Source organism: Nyctibius grandis, chromosome 4, assembly GCF_013368605.1.
Source record: "Nyctibius grandis isolate bNycGra1 chromosome 4, bNycGra1.pri, whole genome shotgun sequence".
Lineage (NCBI taxonomy): Eukaryota > Metazoa > Chordata > Aves > Nyctibiiformes > Nyctibiidae > Nyctibius > Nyctibius grandis.
In genome coordinates, this window is record NC_090661.1 from 21,712,747 (window position 1) to 21,731,775 (window position 19,029).

At 38.4% G+C, this 19,029-nt stretch overlaps 1 protein-coding gene across 1 annotated transcript in view; it reads right to left on the reverse strand.

The window, feature by feature from the left end:
* Positions 1–886: 886 nt before the first annotated feature.
* The window catches only part of SLC1A2 (solute carrier family 1 member 2), a 28,961-nt gene continuing 10,818 nt past the window's right edge, over positions 887–19,029 (reverse strand). The window contains exons 6-10 of the mRNA XM_068398799.1: positions 16,983–17,216; positions 13,724–13,918; positions 10,742–10,876; positions 4,445–4,676; positions 887–961 (exon numbers count right to left, since the gene is read on the reverse strand). Of these exons, the coding sequence (XP_068254900.1) occupies positions 887–961; positions 4,445–4,676; positions 10,742–10,876; positions 13,724–13,918; positions 16,983–17,216 (871 nt within the window). The remainder of the gene's footprint in view (positions 962–4,444; positions 4,677–10,741; positions 10,877–13,723; positions 13,919–16,982; positions 17,217–19,029) is intronic.

Here is a 19,029-nt window from a genome sequence, read left to right on the forward strand (position 1 = left end):
GAAACCCTCTGACATCAGTGGAACAGGTTGAATAGTAAGGTGCTACCTACTGTGATTAAGAATGGCATAACTGAGGCCATGGTATTCTGTAATTTGTACATCAGGCATAGATTTAGTGAAGAAACTCCTGCAATAATACTGCCTTGTATTATATGATGCATTGTGGTCACAAAGCAGCACAGCCCCATCACAAAATAAAGGCTGCACCTGCCCTGGGACAGCTGATAAAACCACATCACATGCACGTACAAGTCTAAGATCTTGTCTTGTTGCTAAGTATTAGTTGCACTGATCTACCAAAACATCTGGGATAATTTATTGACTTCTATACATTAATCTTGCCCCTGGATCTAGGTTCAGTTAAAGTACAACTAGGCACAAAAATAGTGCTTGTTATTATTAAAACAAATAGAAATCTTTATGGACATTTTCAAAAGATATTTTAGCCATACAGTGCTAAATAGAACAGGTATGCCACAAGAGTCACCAAAACACTTGAAGGTTTACCAGGTGTTATGTTTCTCTTGTATTTGTGACCCTGAGTCCCTGTGGTGAACCATACTGGCACTTTGATCTTCCCATTTTGCAGCATTTACATTCTCTGTGTCTTGAATGAAAGGGAAGGTGGGTGAGAGCACATTGCACTGCAAGGAGAATTCTCCAGCTGCATCATCCAAACAGTAACACAAGGGAGACAGATGGTTATGGATCATTGCTTGGCAAAGACACTACAATGACTTCATGAGATCTTTGCTAAGTTTCAGTTATAAGGAAGGAGAAACTGTAGATGTTAAATAGGAAAAAGAGAAATCTTCTTTAATCATGATATCTTTTGCCAGAAGATAGCTTCAGGGCTTATTAAAGATGGAGCTAGGAATCTCTTCCCTTAGTTTTCACATTTCCAAGGCTCTTCTTCAACAACACTGAAGTCTGCAGATTTGCCATTGGTTGCCAGTGTTACCTGCAAGTAATTATCATCAACAACCAACTTAAAGGCCAAGTCACTTTTTGACAAGAAAAGTCATGAGTTTTATATGGAAGATCATGATATTTACAGGAATTACATACACCATGCCTTATTATATATGTAAAATGTATTTATTCAGAATTCACAACACTCCCAAATAGTGAGATGCCTGTTCATTTATTATACTGACTAGGAAACCATTAGCAGTAGGAAAAAAGTTCCATATTTCCTTAGTCTTTGTGGTAGTTTTTTTTTTAATAAATATTTCAGATTCTGCTCCTTTCTATCTCCTATAGATTCCTTTGGATTATTTCAAAAACAGGTTACATTTTTTTTTATGTAGAAAGTAATATTTTTTCAGTGGAATACCTTAGCAAAGCAGGATAGCTGATGCAAGGACATGAAGAATATAAAAGGCCAGAATTATCATAGATGTGTATCTATACAAACTCACCTACAATTACACCACCTTTAAAGAAATGGAGGAAAAGATATCCTGTGAAAGTATTGTTCATCATACCACTATTTCTAACAATGTAGTGAAAGATTTTGACTAGAATCAGACCAAAAATTCATAGTAATGCTATGCTTGTCTCACACAAAGTACAGCAAAACATCACTCTTGCCTGTACAGATATGTGCTAAAATTTTTAGTTTTTAAGTATGGTAGAAGACCCATAGTAATCTACCAACTCACAGTAAACACTGGCCAGTAAGTTGCATGCCAGAAATCACTATAAAGAAACCCATGCTTAAAGAAAGATAGCTCCAGACAAATGACTTAAAAAATTTTAAAAAGGTAAAATGTCAATTTAACTTTACAAAAGTGATCTAGATCTTTATAATTGTAAGAGAGCCTTTCATTTAATTCTAAATGGATGGCTCACTCTTTCCTAACTTACCTTGTAAGTTAACATCCTCAGCTTCAAACGAAAAGTTAAAGACAGAGCTGAAATTCACCATGCTGGATAAACTGGATGCATGGAAGCATTGGGACATGGAAACATGACAAAATGCACTGATTTTTGAAACAAAGTCAAGCTTTTTCTTAGATAATTGAAAGGGGGAGACATGCAAATACAGGAATTAACAGCTTATTCAGAAATGAAAATCACATAGAGTCATGTGAAATATAATAAAAAAATACAAAAATATCATGCAATAACAACCACTCTACCCCCATATAAAGGTAAACTACTTATTAAAAATATACATTGACCATGCAAAATTATAAACTAACATGGAATTATACATGGAATATATTACAGAAAGTAAATAGAAAGGACATGCTAGTAGATCAGCTTTTCCAAATTCTGACCAGAGTTGCAGTGAGCTTTCCAACCCACCAGTGCATTTGACAGGATGAAGAGATGTCTCTTCAGATTTAACAGCTGGCTGTTTTGAAGCCCCAAATTCTACACTCTGTTGCTTTTGCCACTCTAACATTTGGGAGCTGTAGACCACTTCAACATGATCCAAATGCTTTGCAAATGTCAGCATATATTCATAGCTTATAAAGTAGACTGTAACACCACGTCCTTTTGGCAGCTCGTAGACAGACACATGGACAAGTGACCTGCTCAAAGTCAGTCTTGTGCTCAATCCAGTAAACCCTGGCTCTTTTCATGAGTTTAAAAGTGCAAAATGAGATCGCAAGCAGAGCAAACCTAAAACAATGAAAAAGTACAAACACTTCTAGCTCCTAAATCACTGGTCCTAAATTTTAATTAAAGGGTGTGATTAGGATGACATACCACATCACTGATCCATATTTTTGAGGTAAACTGATGCCTCAACTGATAAGAGAAACTGAAGGAGAAAAGAAAGTGCAGCAAGTATTGCTACTACTTGCTAGCTTGACTTGGATCTCTGTGCAAATCTGAGAGACTGGAAGGAGATAAAATTATCAGTATTCAGTTCCATGAACCTGATTCAGACTGATATACGGTAGCTGAATTTGTCTTAATCCCACTGAAATTAGCACAGCCTGTTTCACTGAAAAAACGTTTTCCAAAAGTTCCAAAAGAATTTAACCAAAAAGTGTGTGTGTGTATGCACATGCTTATTTTTAATGAAAAAAAACTTTTATCAAATGAGATCTTTCTTTTCAGGGAGTTTCTTTTTTCCTTCAAATTTTTATCTCTTCTGTGTCTTCTTTTTTTGAGAAATATAAATTAATGACAATTTTTAATTTTGTGTATGCATGTATTCTCTTTCTGTCTCAAAATTTTTTTTCTTTAATTTTTCTCATGGAAAAAGGGTGGGTCAGAAGAGGAAGGGGAGAGCCACATCAGAACAAAATGTTTCTTTATATTTTAAAAAATAATTTTATTAAAAACGTGGAAGATTCAGGGAAAAATTGAGGATAAGATGAAAGTTTTTTCTTTCCTGAATTCAGTATTACTTTTTCCTCTGGAAATTCAGCTTTGGCCTGACATTATCTAGAAGTAAGCATCAGAAAAAAATATATTCTAAAGAACATTTCCAGCCAGGCTGAAGACAGGAAAAAAGTGATAGAATAGGACTTATATTTCCAATATATATGGTGATCTGCTAATGGACTTAGTGTAGGCATTCACAGTTAGATAATGGCTCAGTTGTGGCAACTGGAAGATACAAGAGAATCTGACTGGATAAATGGTTAAGGGAGGCTCAACTGGCAAATTCACTGTGTCAAAGAGAGTATACAGGATCATATCAGATATTAATAAATTAAAAAAAAAGAAAAAGTTCCAGCTTGTTTCTCTCTCTCCCCCTTTTCAAAAACTCTTGATTGTAAACTGCCTTGTCCTAGTGGTGGGTGCTTAGTAAACTTTTAACCACTAACTTCCCCAACTGTTTTCTCATTCATCTGGTGGGGTTTCTCAAGCTCACTTTGCTCTGATCAAGACGTTATTATTACTATTAATAATCCATGTTAGTTACAGCAAGGATTAGAGAGACAATATGATGTTTGTGTCTTAATGACTCAGGAACGATGATGGAAGCAAAGCGTAAGCATGCTGTATGCGTGCAGGAGCATTCTGATGCCAAAGTGCATTCAACATGTCCATCTCTGAACAGCATATCATGGAAGGCAGTCAGCAAATGACAACACCTGTATCTGAATTGCAGCTATCCTTCATTTGGGTTGGCAATTAAGTTCTCTGTTGCCATAGAAAATTAAGTAAATGCCCATAGAAGGTGATGCCATATTCTCTGCGCCTTGGCATATTCCATAATACGCTGTATCTTGCCTTTTGATATGTAAACAATGTACATGATTTTTTTCCCCTTAAATGACAGCTTTTAAGAAGAGTGCAAAAAAACATCTTTTGAACTGCTCAAACTCATCCAAAATGTCTGGGGTTCATGGACCTTGTTGTCACATTGTTATTTGCAGAACAATTTGAAAAATACATGCAGGTTAAAAAATAAGATAAAATAAAGCATGCAGTGCTATATACACGTCTCAATATCCATAAATGTGAAAGGTACCTTGCACTCATCTACTATGACTGAGTTGTGAGCTGCAAAAACACATTGGTTTGAGTTGTTTTCCCTATGATTTTTCATGTCATCATAGATTGACTGTGTCTTGGTCATTTCCATGTCTTCATGCCCTTTATGATGGGAATCAATGATGTCAAGTTCTGCCTTGGAAAGGTGGTACACAATGCCAGCACCAAAAGAATCCCCCACTACATTGACTGATGTTCTCATCCGGTCCCTACAAAAGAAGCAAAAGGCAGAGGCTGAATGGCATCAGAGGAAGAAAAAGTAGGGCATGTCAGCCCTGTTAATGTTACAACTACTGCATTTATTTCAAAAACTTTAAGGAATCTTTAGAACAGAAAGATGGGAGCTTTCAAGTGAAATTGAAAAAGCTTGCTTTCCCTGGGGACTTGTTCAGACAGGGAGGGTGTGCAAACTTCCATGTCCTGGCTGCTCATACTCATGGATTTTGGCAAAGAACTTGTGCTGGAGACACAGCCAAGATACAGAGCTGTGCTTGACTGAGATCTCTCCAGCACCTGTTTCTGGAGCTGGAATTTTCAATGTCAGGGTGCCAGGCTCATATCATTGCCCTTTGTTTAATCTGAATTTGTTAGAGCACTGAACTTAATGCAGCCAGAGAGAAGGATTTTTGATCTGATGAAGTGTTCTTATTTCTGGGATGGATTAATAAATGGCCTCTCCCTTTGTTCTCAGTGAGCAAACTATGGGGAACAATATCTCCATAAGGCTCAGTCCATTGAAACTCCTCTCCTGGGCACCATCTTTACAGATGGTCATCTGTTAGCAGGGCAGCATGCCCACTCACACTACTGTATGCTAGAGCTCAGCATATGAGCCAACCAAATATAGGTCATGGCCTACAAAATGATGATCCTGTGGCAGCGTTTCAGTAACGAGTGCCCCTCGTCATAGGAGGGTGCCAACAGAGGCTCACATGCTTCATTACAAAGAAATGTGTTGGCACTTCCTGGACAGGATGCCATTGGAGAGACATGCCACCTTTCTCCTGTCTTGTTTTTAGACTGTGGCTCTATTTGTCAGCAGTGAACTGACAGTTGTGGATTTTCCCTGATTTCAGAATTCTGCTCCAAACCTGCCCAAAATTCTGCAAAAATGGGGGATGGTCATACAGACCACTACAGGACTATGGGCTTCTGGTATCATCTTTCCTACTGCAGGTAGGCTGTATCACACATGTTGAAATAATTTACAATCTAATTTGACTCTTCATATCTGAACTAAACATAAGACCCCTGAAAACCTGTAATTGAGGGTTGCAATTTAAAGCTACTGCAGCAACTAAGTCTAGCTTTGCCAAATAGGTCAGAGAAGCTATTACGCTGATTAATTCTCAGAGGTATATCCACAAAGACTCATTTACACAAAATGGGCAGATTGAACAGTGTGGACGTTTGCCAAGTGGCAGAAAAGCCAGCATGTAAGACCTCATTTCCCATGACAGTGATTAATTTGAAAACACCCTTTGTAGTATCTCTGGTACTAGATTTGTGTGATATCTCCTTTTCCTGTAGAACACTGAGAAAAAAAAAACTAAATATATATATACATAAACCCCAAACTGATAAACATTCATTACACATGCCTATTCATGGCCATACAAACTCTTGAGCCCTTTTTAACATCTTTGCTCTAAATATCTGTATATCTGCCTTTCCCAGGTGTGGAACTGTATTCCCTTTCAGGTTTCTCCTCTCCCTATCTACATTATCATGCTTACATATTTGGAGTTTGTGGCGTAATCTTAGTTGAAGCAGTTCATTTTTTTTTTTTGTCATCAAAAGATTACCCAGAAGGAAAAAAACCCTCCAATAATCCCCCCGGAAAACAAACAAACCAACAACCCGTAGGAGGAAAACATCCTTCCAATTTTGCTTCACACAAATGAAATACTTTACACAGTTCTCATCCCATGCCTGTGAAGAGTGTTTTAAACCTGGTCAGAGTGGCAGAATAGGAAAATACAACTTCCCAAGTGTAATTTTTAATTAAGACCTTCAAATATACTAAACCCGTCAATATAGCTCCACAAAAGAGATGACCTGCTTAATTTTTTTTTGTATGAGTGGTATTAAATTTTGAAAGGATTCACTGATACCAGACAATGGAGGGATAGTACAGGATGCCAAAAAAACAAGGTGGAGAGAATACATACATATAACTGAGGCACAATCCAAATTCTGAAAGGGTCAGTTGAGGAGGTGCTCCAGCCCATGTGTATGTACTACTAGACAAGAGATTCAGCAATACAAACTGCATAATGCTGCAGAACATGCTGCGTGAACCGAAGTAAACAAGTTCCTTACAACAGAAAGTATAAATTCTTGTCTGTCAGGAATCAACAGCAAAGTGCCACTGACCTCTTTTGGGCCAAAGAACACCCTAAGAAGAACAGAGAAGACTGTACTTAACTCTTTTGCTAAAAACAACCAACCAATTAATTCCAGCTATGCTGGAATGACATAAACAAAATCAATATAGGAAAGTTGCAGTCTAGTAAATTACTTGCCTCAACACAGCTACTTCTGCGTTGTCCATAACAGCTTCTGAGAGGAATAATGGGACTGAAAGTCAAAGTTCTCTCTCAAAAGCCAACTCAGCATCTGGTAAGAAGGGGCTTTGGAATAATTGGGAAGTAATTCTTTAAATCCTGATAAGGGCTAATGCCTAATTTCCTCAAACTGGCTTAAATCAGAAGAACATGAAGCTTAATAATGTAGATTAAAGGAATAGAAATGAGAAGAACTGAATCAAGCCCCCTTGTTAGTAATATCATAGTACATATATAGCATGCTAGTATGCAAAAAAAGTTACTCCTGTTCCCTGGAAGCTTGAGTATATCAACCTTACCAGATTTTAGAAAGGAGATTAAAATCTTAGCACACCTGCTAAGTCAGACCAGGTGACATGTTTAACTTGCCATACCTCTTTGTCATTATAGGAAAGAGCTCCTGTTTTCTATAGTTTAATTTGATTTATATAAGGCCCTGTTCATAACACCCAGACGTCAACTGGGTGTGAATATTCTGAATTTAGATCTAAGCCCAGGAACAGTCAGAACTCAAGCAATCATTTTCTGAGTTACTGAATGAAGGTTTAAATACCGGATCAGCCATCCAAGCCCATTTTCTCTAATTCCTCTCTCTTCACTGCAAAATACCACTGTATTAGAGGTTGTGCTATGATATGTGCTAAGCTTGTCAGTCTCACATCTGGAAAGTAGCCAGCTTCTGGCTAGAGCAAAAGCAGCTGGTTTTATTCCAGCTGCTGGCATATAATTACTGTCCTATTAAATGTCACTGCTGTGTTGTGCTTAATTTTAAACTCAGAAACTATGAGAGTTGTGAAATCTTGGGAAACTTGCCTGGTGAAAGAGCTCACACTGTGTATGTATGCGTGGGAGGGGAAAACGTTGAGCAACCTAATCTCTAGATATTGGAGAGGCTTTAGAAGGAATCGATACAGAAACCTTTTGGCTCCAGTTTAAAGGGGAGAGTGTCAAGTCTAAGGACAATCAAAAGTCAGCTTTATGTTACACCATGACCATATTGTGCAAAACTTGTTTTGGTAAGACCACAGTTTCAGCTGATGGTAGTACTGTAAAATCAATTGATGTTCTGATATTTTCTTTCATCAGAAATACTGAAAAATGCATACAGTAGGACATTTTTTTAAAGTTTTCATTATCTGCAATTGAAATGTTATGAAAGAGCTATTCCACATATTTCTACATGGCTGGTTGCAACTACACACTGGTTCCAGAAAAGTGGCTGGAATTGGGTCTTAAATATTTTACTAACTTTCTCCTGTACATTCTGTTAGAAATACTGCTGTAACATTATGTGAAGATCTAAAGAAATGGAAGAAGACAATGCTTGTAAGTAAAGAAAATATCTTTTTATGACTTTTCATTTCAGATATTCTTTAGCTCTGGTTTGTGTGCCCAAAAGCTTGCTCAAAAGTTGGTTTGTGTGCCTTTTCTTAACATCAGCAATGTCAGCAACATCATTTTCCATGTCTCATTAGATCATCGTGGCTACCACAACACAAACACTGGAAGATGAAAAATAAAGCTATTAGCTGTTGACATATGTTGATATATGTGTTGACATATGTTAATTAGCACAACACTTCCACCAACAAACTTTGTCTTAACTTTGCAGCACTAGTGGCATGACACAGAGCTTTTCATCTCCTTTTTCATCTCTTTTCCCTTTTCCCTCTACCTTTCAATTCCGAATCATACTGCAATTGCACTGCTGATTTTTAGGCCAGAAGGATCCAAACCCAACCGTTTGTGCTGAAAGGTTCTTTTGCCTGGCATTTATTTTGGAAAGATACCTTGAAACATTTCTTTCAGAAGTACTATCCTTCCTATACTTACATTCATCACTGCTACAGCTCCACAGCACAGACGTGTTTATTTCCTAAGCAGGTTGGATGAGCCAGTGGTAACAATGCTGCTGAAGCCGAGCCTGAAATGCAACACCTACAAGTGGATCAGAACTGCTGGTAAACTTACAACTCTGAGGTTTGCTAGTGTGGGCAGAGCTTCTCAGTCCACAGGAATATTTTTAAATGACATTTCCCTAAAAAAACAAATAAACCACAGGCTCCTTTTGCACATCCTCCTACCAGCTGTGGAAAACCTACCTATTTGCTTACTTTGAGAGCCAGCAAAAACATATATTTAAAATGAGTATGTACCTCCCTTTTGCTTTCCTCCTCCCAGTTGCAGATTCCTATGCCACTTTCCTGTTTTCAACCATGACCTCATAAATACAATAAACCCACAGAATATCACACTTTTCCCTATGCCAGCTGTACTCTGACTGCTGAACCCTGCCTCATTTCACCATTCTAAGTCATGATATCATGATATTGTTATATATAAAATATGTAAGTCATCTTTTCCTTTGACTTCCCAAGCTGTAAATTCCTCTTTCGTTTTTCCCTGAAGCAGAAATTGGAGCTGCATGCTATTCTTCACAATTCTTAGAGACAAGATAGGTAATAACAGATAGAGTATAGCAGTAGATCCAAAATACATGTCAGAGGATTGACCAAGTTCTTGATTTCTTCTCAATAAGCCAAAAGATAATGACAGAAAATTAAATTTCTATTTTATATTCACATTCTCAACTCTGCTATTCCTTCCTGCATTATTTTAGTAGTGTATCTGGGACTGAAAGCTACCAGAAGCGGTCAGCTGAGGCTGCTAGTGTAGGAGGAAATGCACAAATAGTACAGAGTGGTACTTATATCTCCCCTTCTCAGCACCACGGCTGGCACAGCAGAAACATACGTCTTTACTATGTAAAAGAATATTACGGGAGAGATGGCTGTTGACCAGAATATACTGCACTGCAGCGGTACAGGACAATATAAAAGCCTCTAGAGGCCAGTACAACTTAGAGGACTACTGAGTCCCTGTCAGCTCTGCGCATGTGACAGAAAGATATCCACATTGTCAAAAGACATGAGAAAGGATGTGGCTTGGCAGATGCTCTGTCTATATTTACATCTTCTGTATTCAAATGTTGAAGAAGAAGGCCTTAGAAAACTATCTGTGGATTAGCCGTTTCTTGCCGGAGGACCTGCAATGGCACTGCAGGACTTTGATCCGAAGTCCTTGAAAATGAAAGTTGGTCTTTCTAGTTTGAGAGAGATCTCAGTAAAATCAAACTAGGGAATGATCTTCTCTCTTTCAGTTTGCTTTCATATTTGGCTTTGGTTTATATACTGCTCTAGAACAGTTTCTTAAAAGTATTTTACTTTCTTATGTACAAAAAGAAATAGATTTTCCTCACTACAAGCATAAAACATTTGGTACTACAAATACCCAAATCACTCTGTAATTTGCTGACAACATCCTGATGGAACCTGCATTTTCAGCATTCATCCTTCATTTTAGACCAGAACTATAAGAAACAGAAATATGAAAGCAAAGATCAGAAAACTGCTCTTGAGCTATGTATGTGATGGAGAGGCATCATTGGGAAGAAGAAAATATATGAGGATGAGCCCAAGGCCTTACAAGAAGATCCTTGGCTCATAATAAATGACTTCAGGGGCTCTGTACAATTTGTACCAGCTGAGAAGCTGCTTTCAGTGCCTCCTACTTCATCAAATAGCCTATTTCCTCCTTTGCTTCACTTGTAGAGAAGAGTCTTATAGTTCTTTAAGATCAATGCCTGTAAAGCACTATGGACAAGCACTGCTTTTTCTGCACTGAGCAGTGGAATCAGCACAACTTACAAAAGCCAGTCAACAGCAACAAGCAAACTGATGTCCTGGGTAGGGAGACCCACTGCAGTAAGGATCAGAAGCATAGTGACAAGTCCTGCGCTGGGAATACTGGCAGCTCCAACACTTGCAAGGGTGGCGGTCAAACTGCAAAAACAAAAAACAAATGGGGGTAGCAGGAAGAGTGACATACACATTCATTGCATACTCATGTGATCATTAGGAAGGTCTTATTTTTAATGAGTTCTTCCCAGAAAACTAACTACTATATGATAAATCATGGTAAGCTCAGGCCATAGTTTTCACACTTGTGTTTCTCCGAAAATATTTATCAGGGAGGCCAGATCTATGGGGTTTGTTCTGAGAGTTGTAAGAGAGTTGTCTGAGTTTTAAGTTCTGAAAGTTCAAATCTTTGGCTTGGTGTTGTCTTCTGAGCTCTAACACACCCAGGGTGTTGAATCCTGAGTTTTGATCATTCAAACTTGCTGAAGTTTGGTGACGACAGGTTGAATTTTCAGGGTGGTTCATTTCTGTTTATTTATAGTACTTAAAGACTGAATTGTGAGGTAATGGCTGAGAGAAAGTGGTTATTATCAAGTACAGAAGAGTAAAAGTCTCAGCATCCAAAACTCCCACAGTACAAGCCAGTGGTGTACTAAGCCTAGATACAAATCACCCTAGATGAAAAAGCAAAATTCTTCTGACTGTTTTGTAAATCCAAACCTTTGTTTTTGCCTCTCTTATTTTTTGATGAAGACCAGTAGAGTGAATGTCTGTGCTCCAAATGTTTGTAAAAATGCAACACAGACCATAACAAATATCAACATCATTGGGCAATCCTATGAAGAATGGAAAATAAATTTGTCAGACCACAAGCCAAGGGGAGAAAAACAGGGAAGAGAAGGAGAGGGAAAGGGAGTGAAAAGAGAAAAGAAAAAGGAAAAAGGAACAAGGAACAAGTCAACAAAAAGTAATCTCTGTCTTTTTAAACACAGAGATGAGTAACATGGTTGTACTTCTGTGGGGGTACCCAACAAATATGAGAGTGCTTCCAACACAGCAGTAGGGGGAAGAGGTCTTTGTGGGGGAAACCCTTGGCCGTTAGCCACAGAACTAATCTGTGAGGATGTTAGCTTGATTTAGAGCTGGCATATAGCTGGGTCTGACCCCGGCAATCCAGGTTGCAGTGTGTTTGTCACGTGTCTGGGTTAGAGTGCAGCCTGGCCTACTAAACACCCAGATAGGTCCAGCAGGTATGCAGGCAGGGTGCCCTGCTCTGCCATCAGGCTCTGCGGATAGTGCCAGCTCCTCAGGCACTTCCAGCCTGAACTGGTAATGGGTTGCTTCCAAGCTCTGTGAGGAAATGCTCCTGCCAACCTTCCCACAGCAGAGCTTACAGGGCCGAAGGAGAATGAAGCTATCACTGTTCAGGTCTAAACAGAGTCTGGCTTATCTACCATTTACAAGAACACACTCTCCCAAAGAAGACAGGAAATCAGAGGATCTACATGACCAATATGAATTAACTAGGGCTGGTCAAAGGCTAATGAAGTCTTTGTGAGTTTATGTCTGGGTCATTTGAATATCCTCAGTATCACAAACTGGATTTGATGGACAAAACCTAATAACCTTTCTTTCATTTGTACTGCCACCTCAAGAGATAGCTCTTGTCATATTGTTGTAGAAAAAATGCTATACTGCATGAGGATGAGAACCAATGGTTTTCTTACAGACAGCCAAAGTTGCTGCCTGATTAGTAAATGGGAGTCACAAAGCTGGTGACAGCAGCCTTGAAATGCTGAGATCAGGAAGAGCTAATGGGTCAGTCCCTCAGAGGAGGAGAAGAGGAGTAACTTGGGTTCAAGCCTACCAAATCTCTCGGACAACAGCTGATTCCTGACTTGAATTTCTCTGGTCTCAATTTAGTTTAATATGTGGCATCTCTGAAACGACTGTTTTCAGTCTTAGAAACAAATATGCATCATGCAGGTCTAGCATCTGCCTTCATTAGAAGCAGCCCTGAACCTTACAGAAGCCTTGGCTTTACTGTTTCAGGAGTTGGGGCAGAAGGTAAAGAAATGGAAAATGTGGAACTAGTATAGCTGAGCAAGAAACATAGCATTAGACATACCTTTGCAGGAGTTTCTTTAGTGTTAAAAGGGTTTAATGAAAGAAAGGTGGGTGGGTGAAAACTACAGGAAGAAGGCAAACTTGGCAGCCTCCACTTGTGGTTTCTATTTTGACAAAATGTTAGGCCTGGTGTCTTCATCAAGTTTTCCACTGAAAATTAACTTTAGCTGCAGCAGTCATAACTTTGCCATTGTTTTTTATTAGTCACCCTACCTAATAGGTCTGAAAACTCCATTACAGTAAACAGTCTTCAATCACTCTTGCCCATTTTTAATGGGTACTTTCTTTTGTTCTTCCAAATATTCAGCTTAGTCCCAGATATGACAATTTGATATGAAAAGGCTAGAGCTAATATTTGCTGGGTTAGAGATAAAAAGTCTGTGAGTATCCAGACCATGCTGCAGGCAATTTCACCCTCAGGCTGGGCTATTCTCAGTCCATTTTGTTCAAAGTCACAGAAAAAGTACAGGCAAACAAATACATGGATACATTTTTTAGGTACAATTTTTTTCTTCCAATGTATATAAACAGATACATTCTAGAAAGTTAATGCCCCATATATCACTTGTAGCATCCCTCTGTTCTAAAAAAAGGCATTGCCTTGGACAGAGAATGCTGTATTTCACACTGTATTGTCAACTGCAAAACTGTGTAAAACACCACCAGCGTGCACTAAGGCTGCAAATGATAGAAAACACATATCACCAGAGAACCAGGACCTATGTATATGACATGCCTTTGCATATCATTATTAGAAATCCATGGACTTCACAGTGAATCCCACAGCTACTGAGAAGACATCCAACCCAAAGCCTCACATTTTACATTCTGTAGAAATAAAGTCTACAAGTATTTTGAACTGACCTCACAGTAACTATCTGGCCTCCATCCAGCTCAATTCCATTCATCTGTGCTATGAAGATGGCAGCCACAGCTTCATAAAGGGCAGTTCCATCCATGTTAATAGTTGCTCCAACAGGAAGAACAAACCTTGTTACACGCTTATCAATGCCTAGATTTTCTTCAAGACACCGGAATGTGACAGGTAATGTTCCAGCACTGAAGGAGAGAAAGCAAAAAAGTAGAGAAGACATACCTACAATATAATATATACACATAAGGGAGCAAAGTCAGAAATTCTTCTATTGTTTACATTTTCTACTTCCACTTTCTGCTGTGATTCAAGCCTTTTTTTGCCAATTTTTAAATTAAGCCTACATTTAGCTGGAGGTGGGACTAAGGCCAAGACACAAACATGACTTGAAGTAGGGATGAGAGCTTGAAAGATTGTAGATGAATTTTTCAGACCCATTTATGAATTATCTCTTGCATTTTCTTCAAAAAGACAAGTTCCAGGTGTTTTCTGATGGACAGAACTATGACCGTAGGGACAAATTCTAAATTTCTTTGATTGTGAATTTGCTCTGAATGGATAAATCAGTGTTGCATTAAGGAATGAAAAAGCCAGGCAAAAAGATACAACCCATGGAGTCACCAGACACTGGAGGACAGGAAAGGATATGAAACACAGCTGCAGGATAGGAAAAGATGCGAAAGATGGTTGGGAGAGGGGAACAGCTCCTTGCACACATCCACAGTGCCTTCCCTTTGTGGGAATAGTTCAGGTTATTACATTCACTTGCTCAAAAGAAAACACCATCAAAAAGTACTGCTGAAAACAGAACATACTCTTTTTCCCTATAGATGCAAATATCTTCTTCTTCTTCCCTTCCCTGCCTGCCTCAGGCAAAGGACTTGCTGTAACAAGCATGAAACCCAACACAGGAACATGTTTTGGTTCCTTACTTTTCTGTGTTATCTCTGAGGCCAAGTCCACCACTAAATGAAGTTATTTGTTGCCTGAGAAGCTGTTCTGAAAAGAAAGCTGACCTGGGGAAATTCCTTTTAATTGGTGTTTCATACAGAAGCACCTGGAGCACATCTGTTGTGGTTTATTTGCTTTTCTTCAGCTGAGTGGGCAGAATTTCTCAAAGGTCTTCACTATTGTATCCCACTAATTCTAGTGTCATTGCCCCTACAAAAATACTAATTCGCTCATAGAAGAGTAAAGGACTAGACTCACCAAATTTTCTCAGATAAATACTCGCAGCATATTGTTGCTAGTGCCTTGCAACTTCATGGTCTTTCCAACTCATTCATTCATCCACTACCATAGAGATGCTATTGGGTACAAAAAATGTAATCTTTCCATTTTACAGATAATTCAGCCATGGGGAAGGGAGATTAAGGAATGATTGAAATACCTAACTATAAAAATGTAGTGTCATAATAAAAACCCTAGGTTATCTGGAACAAGCACATGAGGCTGACCTATCTCGCATGGGATCTATGGAAAACCCAAACCTTTCTGGACTGGCAGATGCCTGAGTCACTTCCAAAATGTTGTCCCACATCTATGGAAACCTGATTCAGAAGATATGAGCTTCCAGATTCCCACCTTGTGCTCAAATGACCAGAGCATTTTTTGTTCACAGAGGTGATTTTTTTAACAGATACATGGTACCAATCATTTGTGTTCTAACATCTTTACAAATATATTTGTAATTATGATTTATTTTACTTTGTAAATACGTACATGACTTCCATGTTTCCTCAGCCTGGCCAAAGAGCTTTAATAGGTCCCTGAATAGGAAGCATTTGCAACTTCCAGAGGTACCATGTTAGACTACATGATGGTGATTGTTGTCATATGGTCACTTGTCTGTGGTGCTACGAAGTGATCTTATGCTGGAATCACTTAGAATCCCCTACATTTTTCCACTTTAGTACTCCAGCAGAAAAACACTACTTCATGCCAAAAAACCCTACAAATGTTGTGTATGGACACCGTAATTTTTGTATTGAAAATCTAAGTGGAAACTCCAACACTTCAATAAACAAAAGCCTTAGGGAAATTGTGGTTTAGTGAAACTCCTGGCCAGACTATATCTCCTATAATCCTGCATTGTTTACCACAGAGCCGCAGAATTGTTGAGGTTGGAAGGCACCTCTGAAGGTCACCTATTCCAACCTCAGATTGCCCAGGACCATGCCCAGACAGGTTTTGTGTATCTCCAGGGATGGAGATTGCACAACTCCTCTGGGCAACCTGTGCCAGCATTCAACCACCATCACAGTAAATCACAGTAAAAAGACTTTTCTTGTGTTCAGATGGAATTTCTTGTGTTTCGATTTGTGCCCACTGCCTCTTGTCCTGTCACTGGGCACCACTGAGAAGAGTCTTGCTTCATCTTCTCTACACTGTCCCATCAGATATTTATGCACATCAGTAAAGTCCCTCCAGAGCCTCTTGTTTATCAGGGGAGAAGTTGTTCAGCAGAGTGGTTTGGGTTGAGAGCCAAAGAGGCAGATGAATTTCAGTTCTTTCAAGGCATTCCTGAAATCAAGACCGCTCAGTTTTCTGATGGTCAGTTTTGAACTAGGCTTTTTTGTTTTCACCTTTTTAATTAAAATGGAAGAGTAAATTTTCTCCAGAAGTAAAATATTTATTGAAGAAAAACACTTTAAAATATGGTATTTAACTGAAAAATATTTTCAACACAGGATCAACTGACTGCCCCAATGCAAAACATCAACTTATTACTGAGAGCTCAGTTGCCCACACACTTGTTGAGTCTGTTCTGTGCATTAGCAATGAGTCTAAAATGCTCAGCTCTTCAATGAAGTCCCCTTACTCTGCCAAACTGGATGAAAGAATAAAGTGTGAGGTTTTTAATTTCTTTCTTGAAACATAGCACTGTTTTTTATTTTCCTTAGTGCAATGAGACTGGTCTTAAAGTGCTTTACAAATAAATAGAATTATCACTGTTTCCTAGTTAAGGAAACAAGTACAGAGGTAACACGATCTGCACAAGTCATTTGGCTAATGCCAGAAAAGAAAACAAAAAGTACGTGTCTCAACTCTCTGCAGTTTGCTGTACAAACTCTCTAAAAAATCACGAAGGTGTGTGGTTATTTTTATTTATTTCAGCATGGCTGGATTAAAAATAGTTTTTATTCAATGGCATAAAATGATCTTGCACAGAGCAGCAGATGTATTATCTCTAAACAGCAGCTACTAATCTGCTAAAAAACAAAGCAAGCTGTTATTTCTCAAGTGTACCTGGAAGCTGTGCCTAGTGCTGTGATCCATGCCTGGAAAATCCCAGCAAGGAATGAAAATGGGCTTTTCCTTGTTATCACAAAGTAGAGTAGAGGCAGGAAGATCCCTCCATGGATGAGAAGACCCACAATCACAGTGACCATGTACATGCCAAGTTGTCTAGCAACTACTTCTAAGTCCTTTATTGCAATGATTTTTCCACAGATGAGGCAAGCAATGCCCAAAGGGGAATACCTGGAGAAAGAGAACAAGCATAGACAGAACTAGTCTTCGCAGCATAGTCATAAAAGTTGTGCTCAACAGAGTACAGACTAGAGAAAGAGTAGGGGGCTCTCAGGCTCAACACTGAGATGCAGATCAGGAATTGATGGAAATTCAATGGATAGCTTTCACATCTTCTTAAAAAATAATGGCCATCTCCAGTGAATTCCCCATCTACCTCATTTCATTCCATCCCATCAAATGCAATATGGATTTCCTGAATAGTCTTTGATCCTGGAAGAACATCATACAAGAATACTATAATGTTACACAGGCTTGGATCATTATGAAGAGTGGTGTAGCGTTTGTTCTTAATACATAACTTTTACAACCCATTGCTTACCTGGTTTCAGGGAGTTGCATTATTTGCTTCAGTTAAAGTATTTGTTGAAATGAATTGCTTTTATTTTGAAGGCTGCAAATGTTTCCATTATGTTTTTTTAAATAATTTGGACAAATGCTTTTTAGTTTATGGATTCTTCATTAATTATGTGCTTTTCTTACTTAGGGTAGGGTTTTTGTCACCTCAGTCATGTGATTCCCCGATGGCATAAATGGAACTTTTAAATAGGATGATAATGGTAGCACAGTTTGGTAATAAAAAAATTTGAAAGGAATGGATATTGTTCAAAAAATGTAATAATCAGCTATAGTGAAAAATGACCGATAGTGCATGGATAAAAACAATATTTATACCTGCACTGGTAAAGGTTAGTGTATTATATAATTTTAAGTGACATTAAGTGACATTCACTTTCTCTGTCCGTTTTATAAAACTTCAGCTGGGAGAAAGTAATGTGTGCAACATGTGGAGAAACATTAAACAAAATGCCTCTCTGAACATAAACGGTAATGTACATTTTCAAAAGTGATTAGTGATTTGGATGCTTAATTAAAGACAATACAAAGGAAACTGACTTTCAGAGTAAAAGTGTTTTCTGTAAAAAACATCTCATGATCTCTCAAGCAATGTGCCCAAAACACAGAAAGCCCTCAGTCACTTGAAATGCAAGGCCAGCTGTTATACCAGTTATCATAAAAAGCCATGTTTCAATGAACTTGTTGAAGCACATTTCTTATAAAGAATTATATGGTGTCAGAGCCAGATGTCTGATTTGTTTTATGTTTGTGTAGCAATGCCATGCTCCTGAGAGTCTGGAGTTGCCACAGGAGTTACAGCTCTCTGTGCAGAGAAATCATAAACCAAAGAAAATGTAACTGCATAAAGAAGTACATTTGTCTTTATAAACACCCATAAAAAAAAAACCTGCTTCTGGCCAGTTCTGTAAAAGTTCTAGACAGAGATGAACAAGTGGAATTCCCAAGATCAATCTGCTTTCTCACAAAAAAAAAAGAAATAAAAAGCTCATCAGTAAAAAATAAACATTTACAGTGAATTTCTTGAAACTTGAATGATTTCCTGCCATTGTAACACGAACTACTAGAGAAAATTTATACTTTAGGCAAGGTATTATGTCTTGGATATACCAAATGGTGTTAAGTGAAGTAAGAGTAAATTCTAGCTCTTGGAGTGTTACGAGAGAATAGTCACTGTCTCTCTACAGTCGAGAGCAGGAGGTTACAATAACTATTGAAAGCAGTAGGGCTTTGTGAATAAAAACAACTGTGTTTTTATGCAGCAAGATCACTGACAGAAAAGCAGAAGCATAAAAGGAAAGCAAAGTCATTGCTTCAAGTTTTTTCTTTTGTTCTACACATTTCCACACTGCTGTTGCTATCTGCATCACTCTTGCATAATAATCTCCCTTTGAAACACTGATGATGC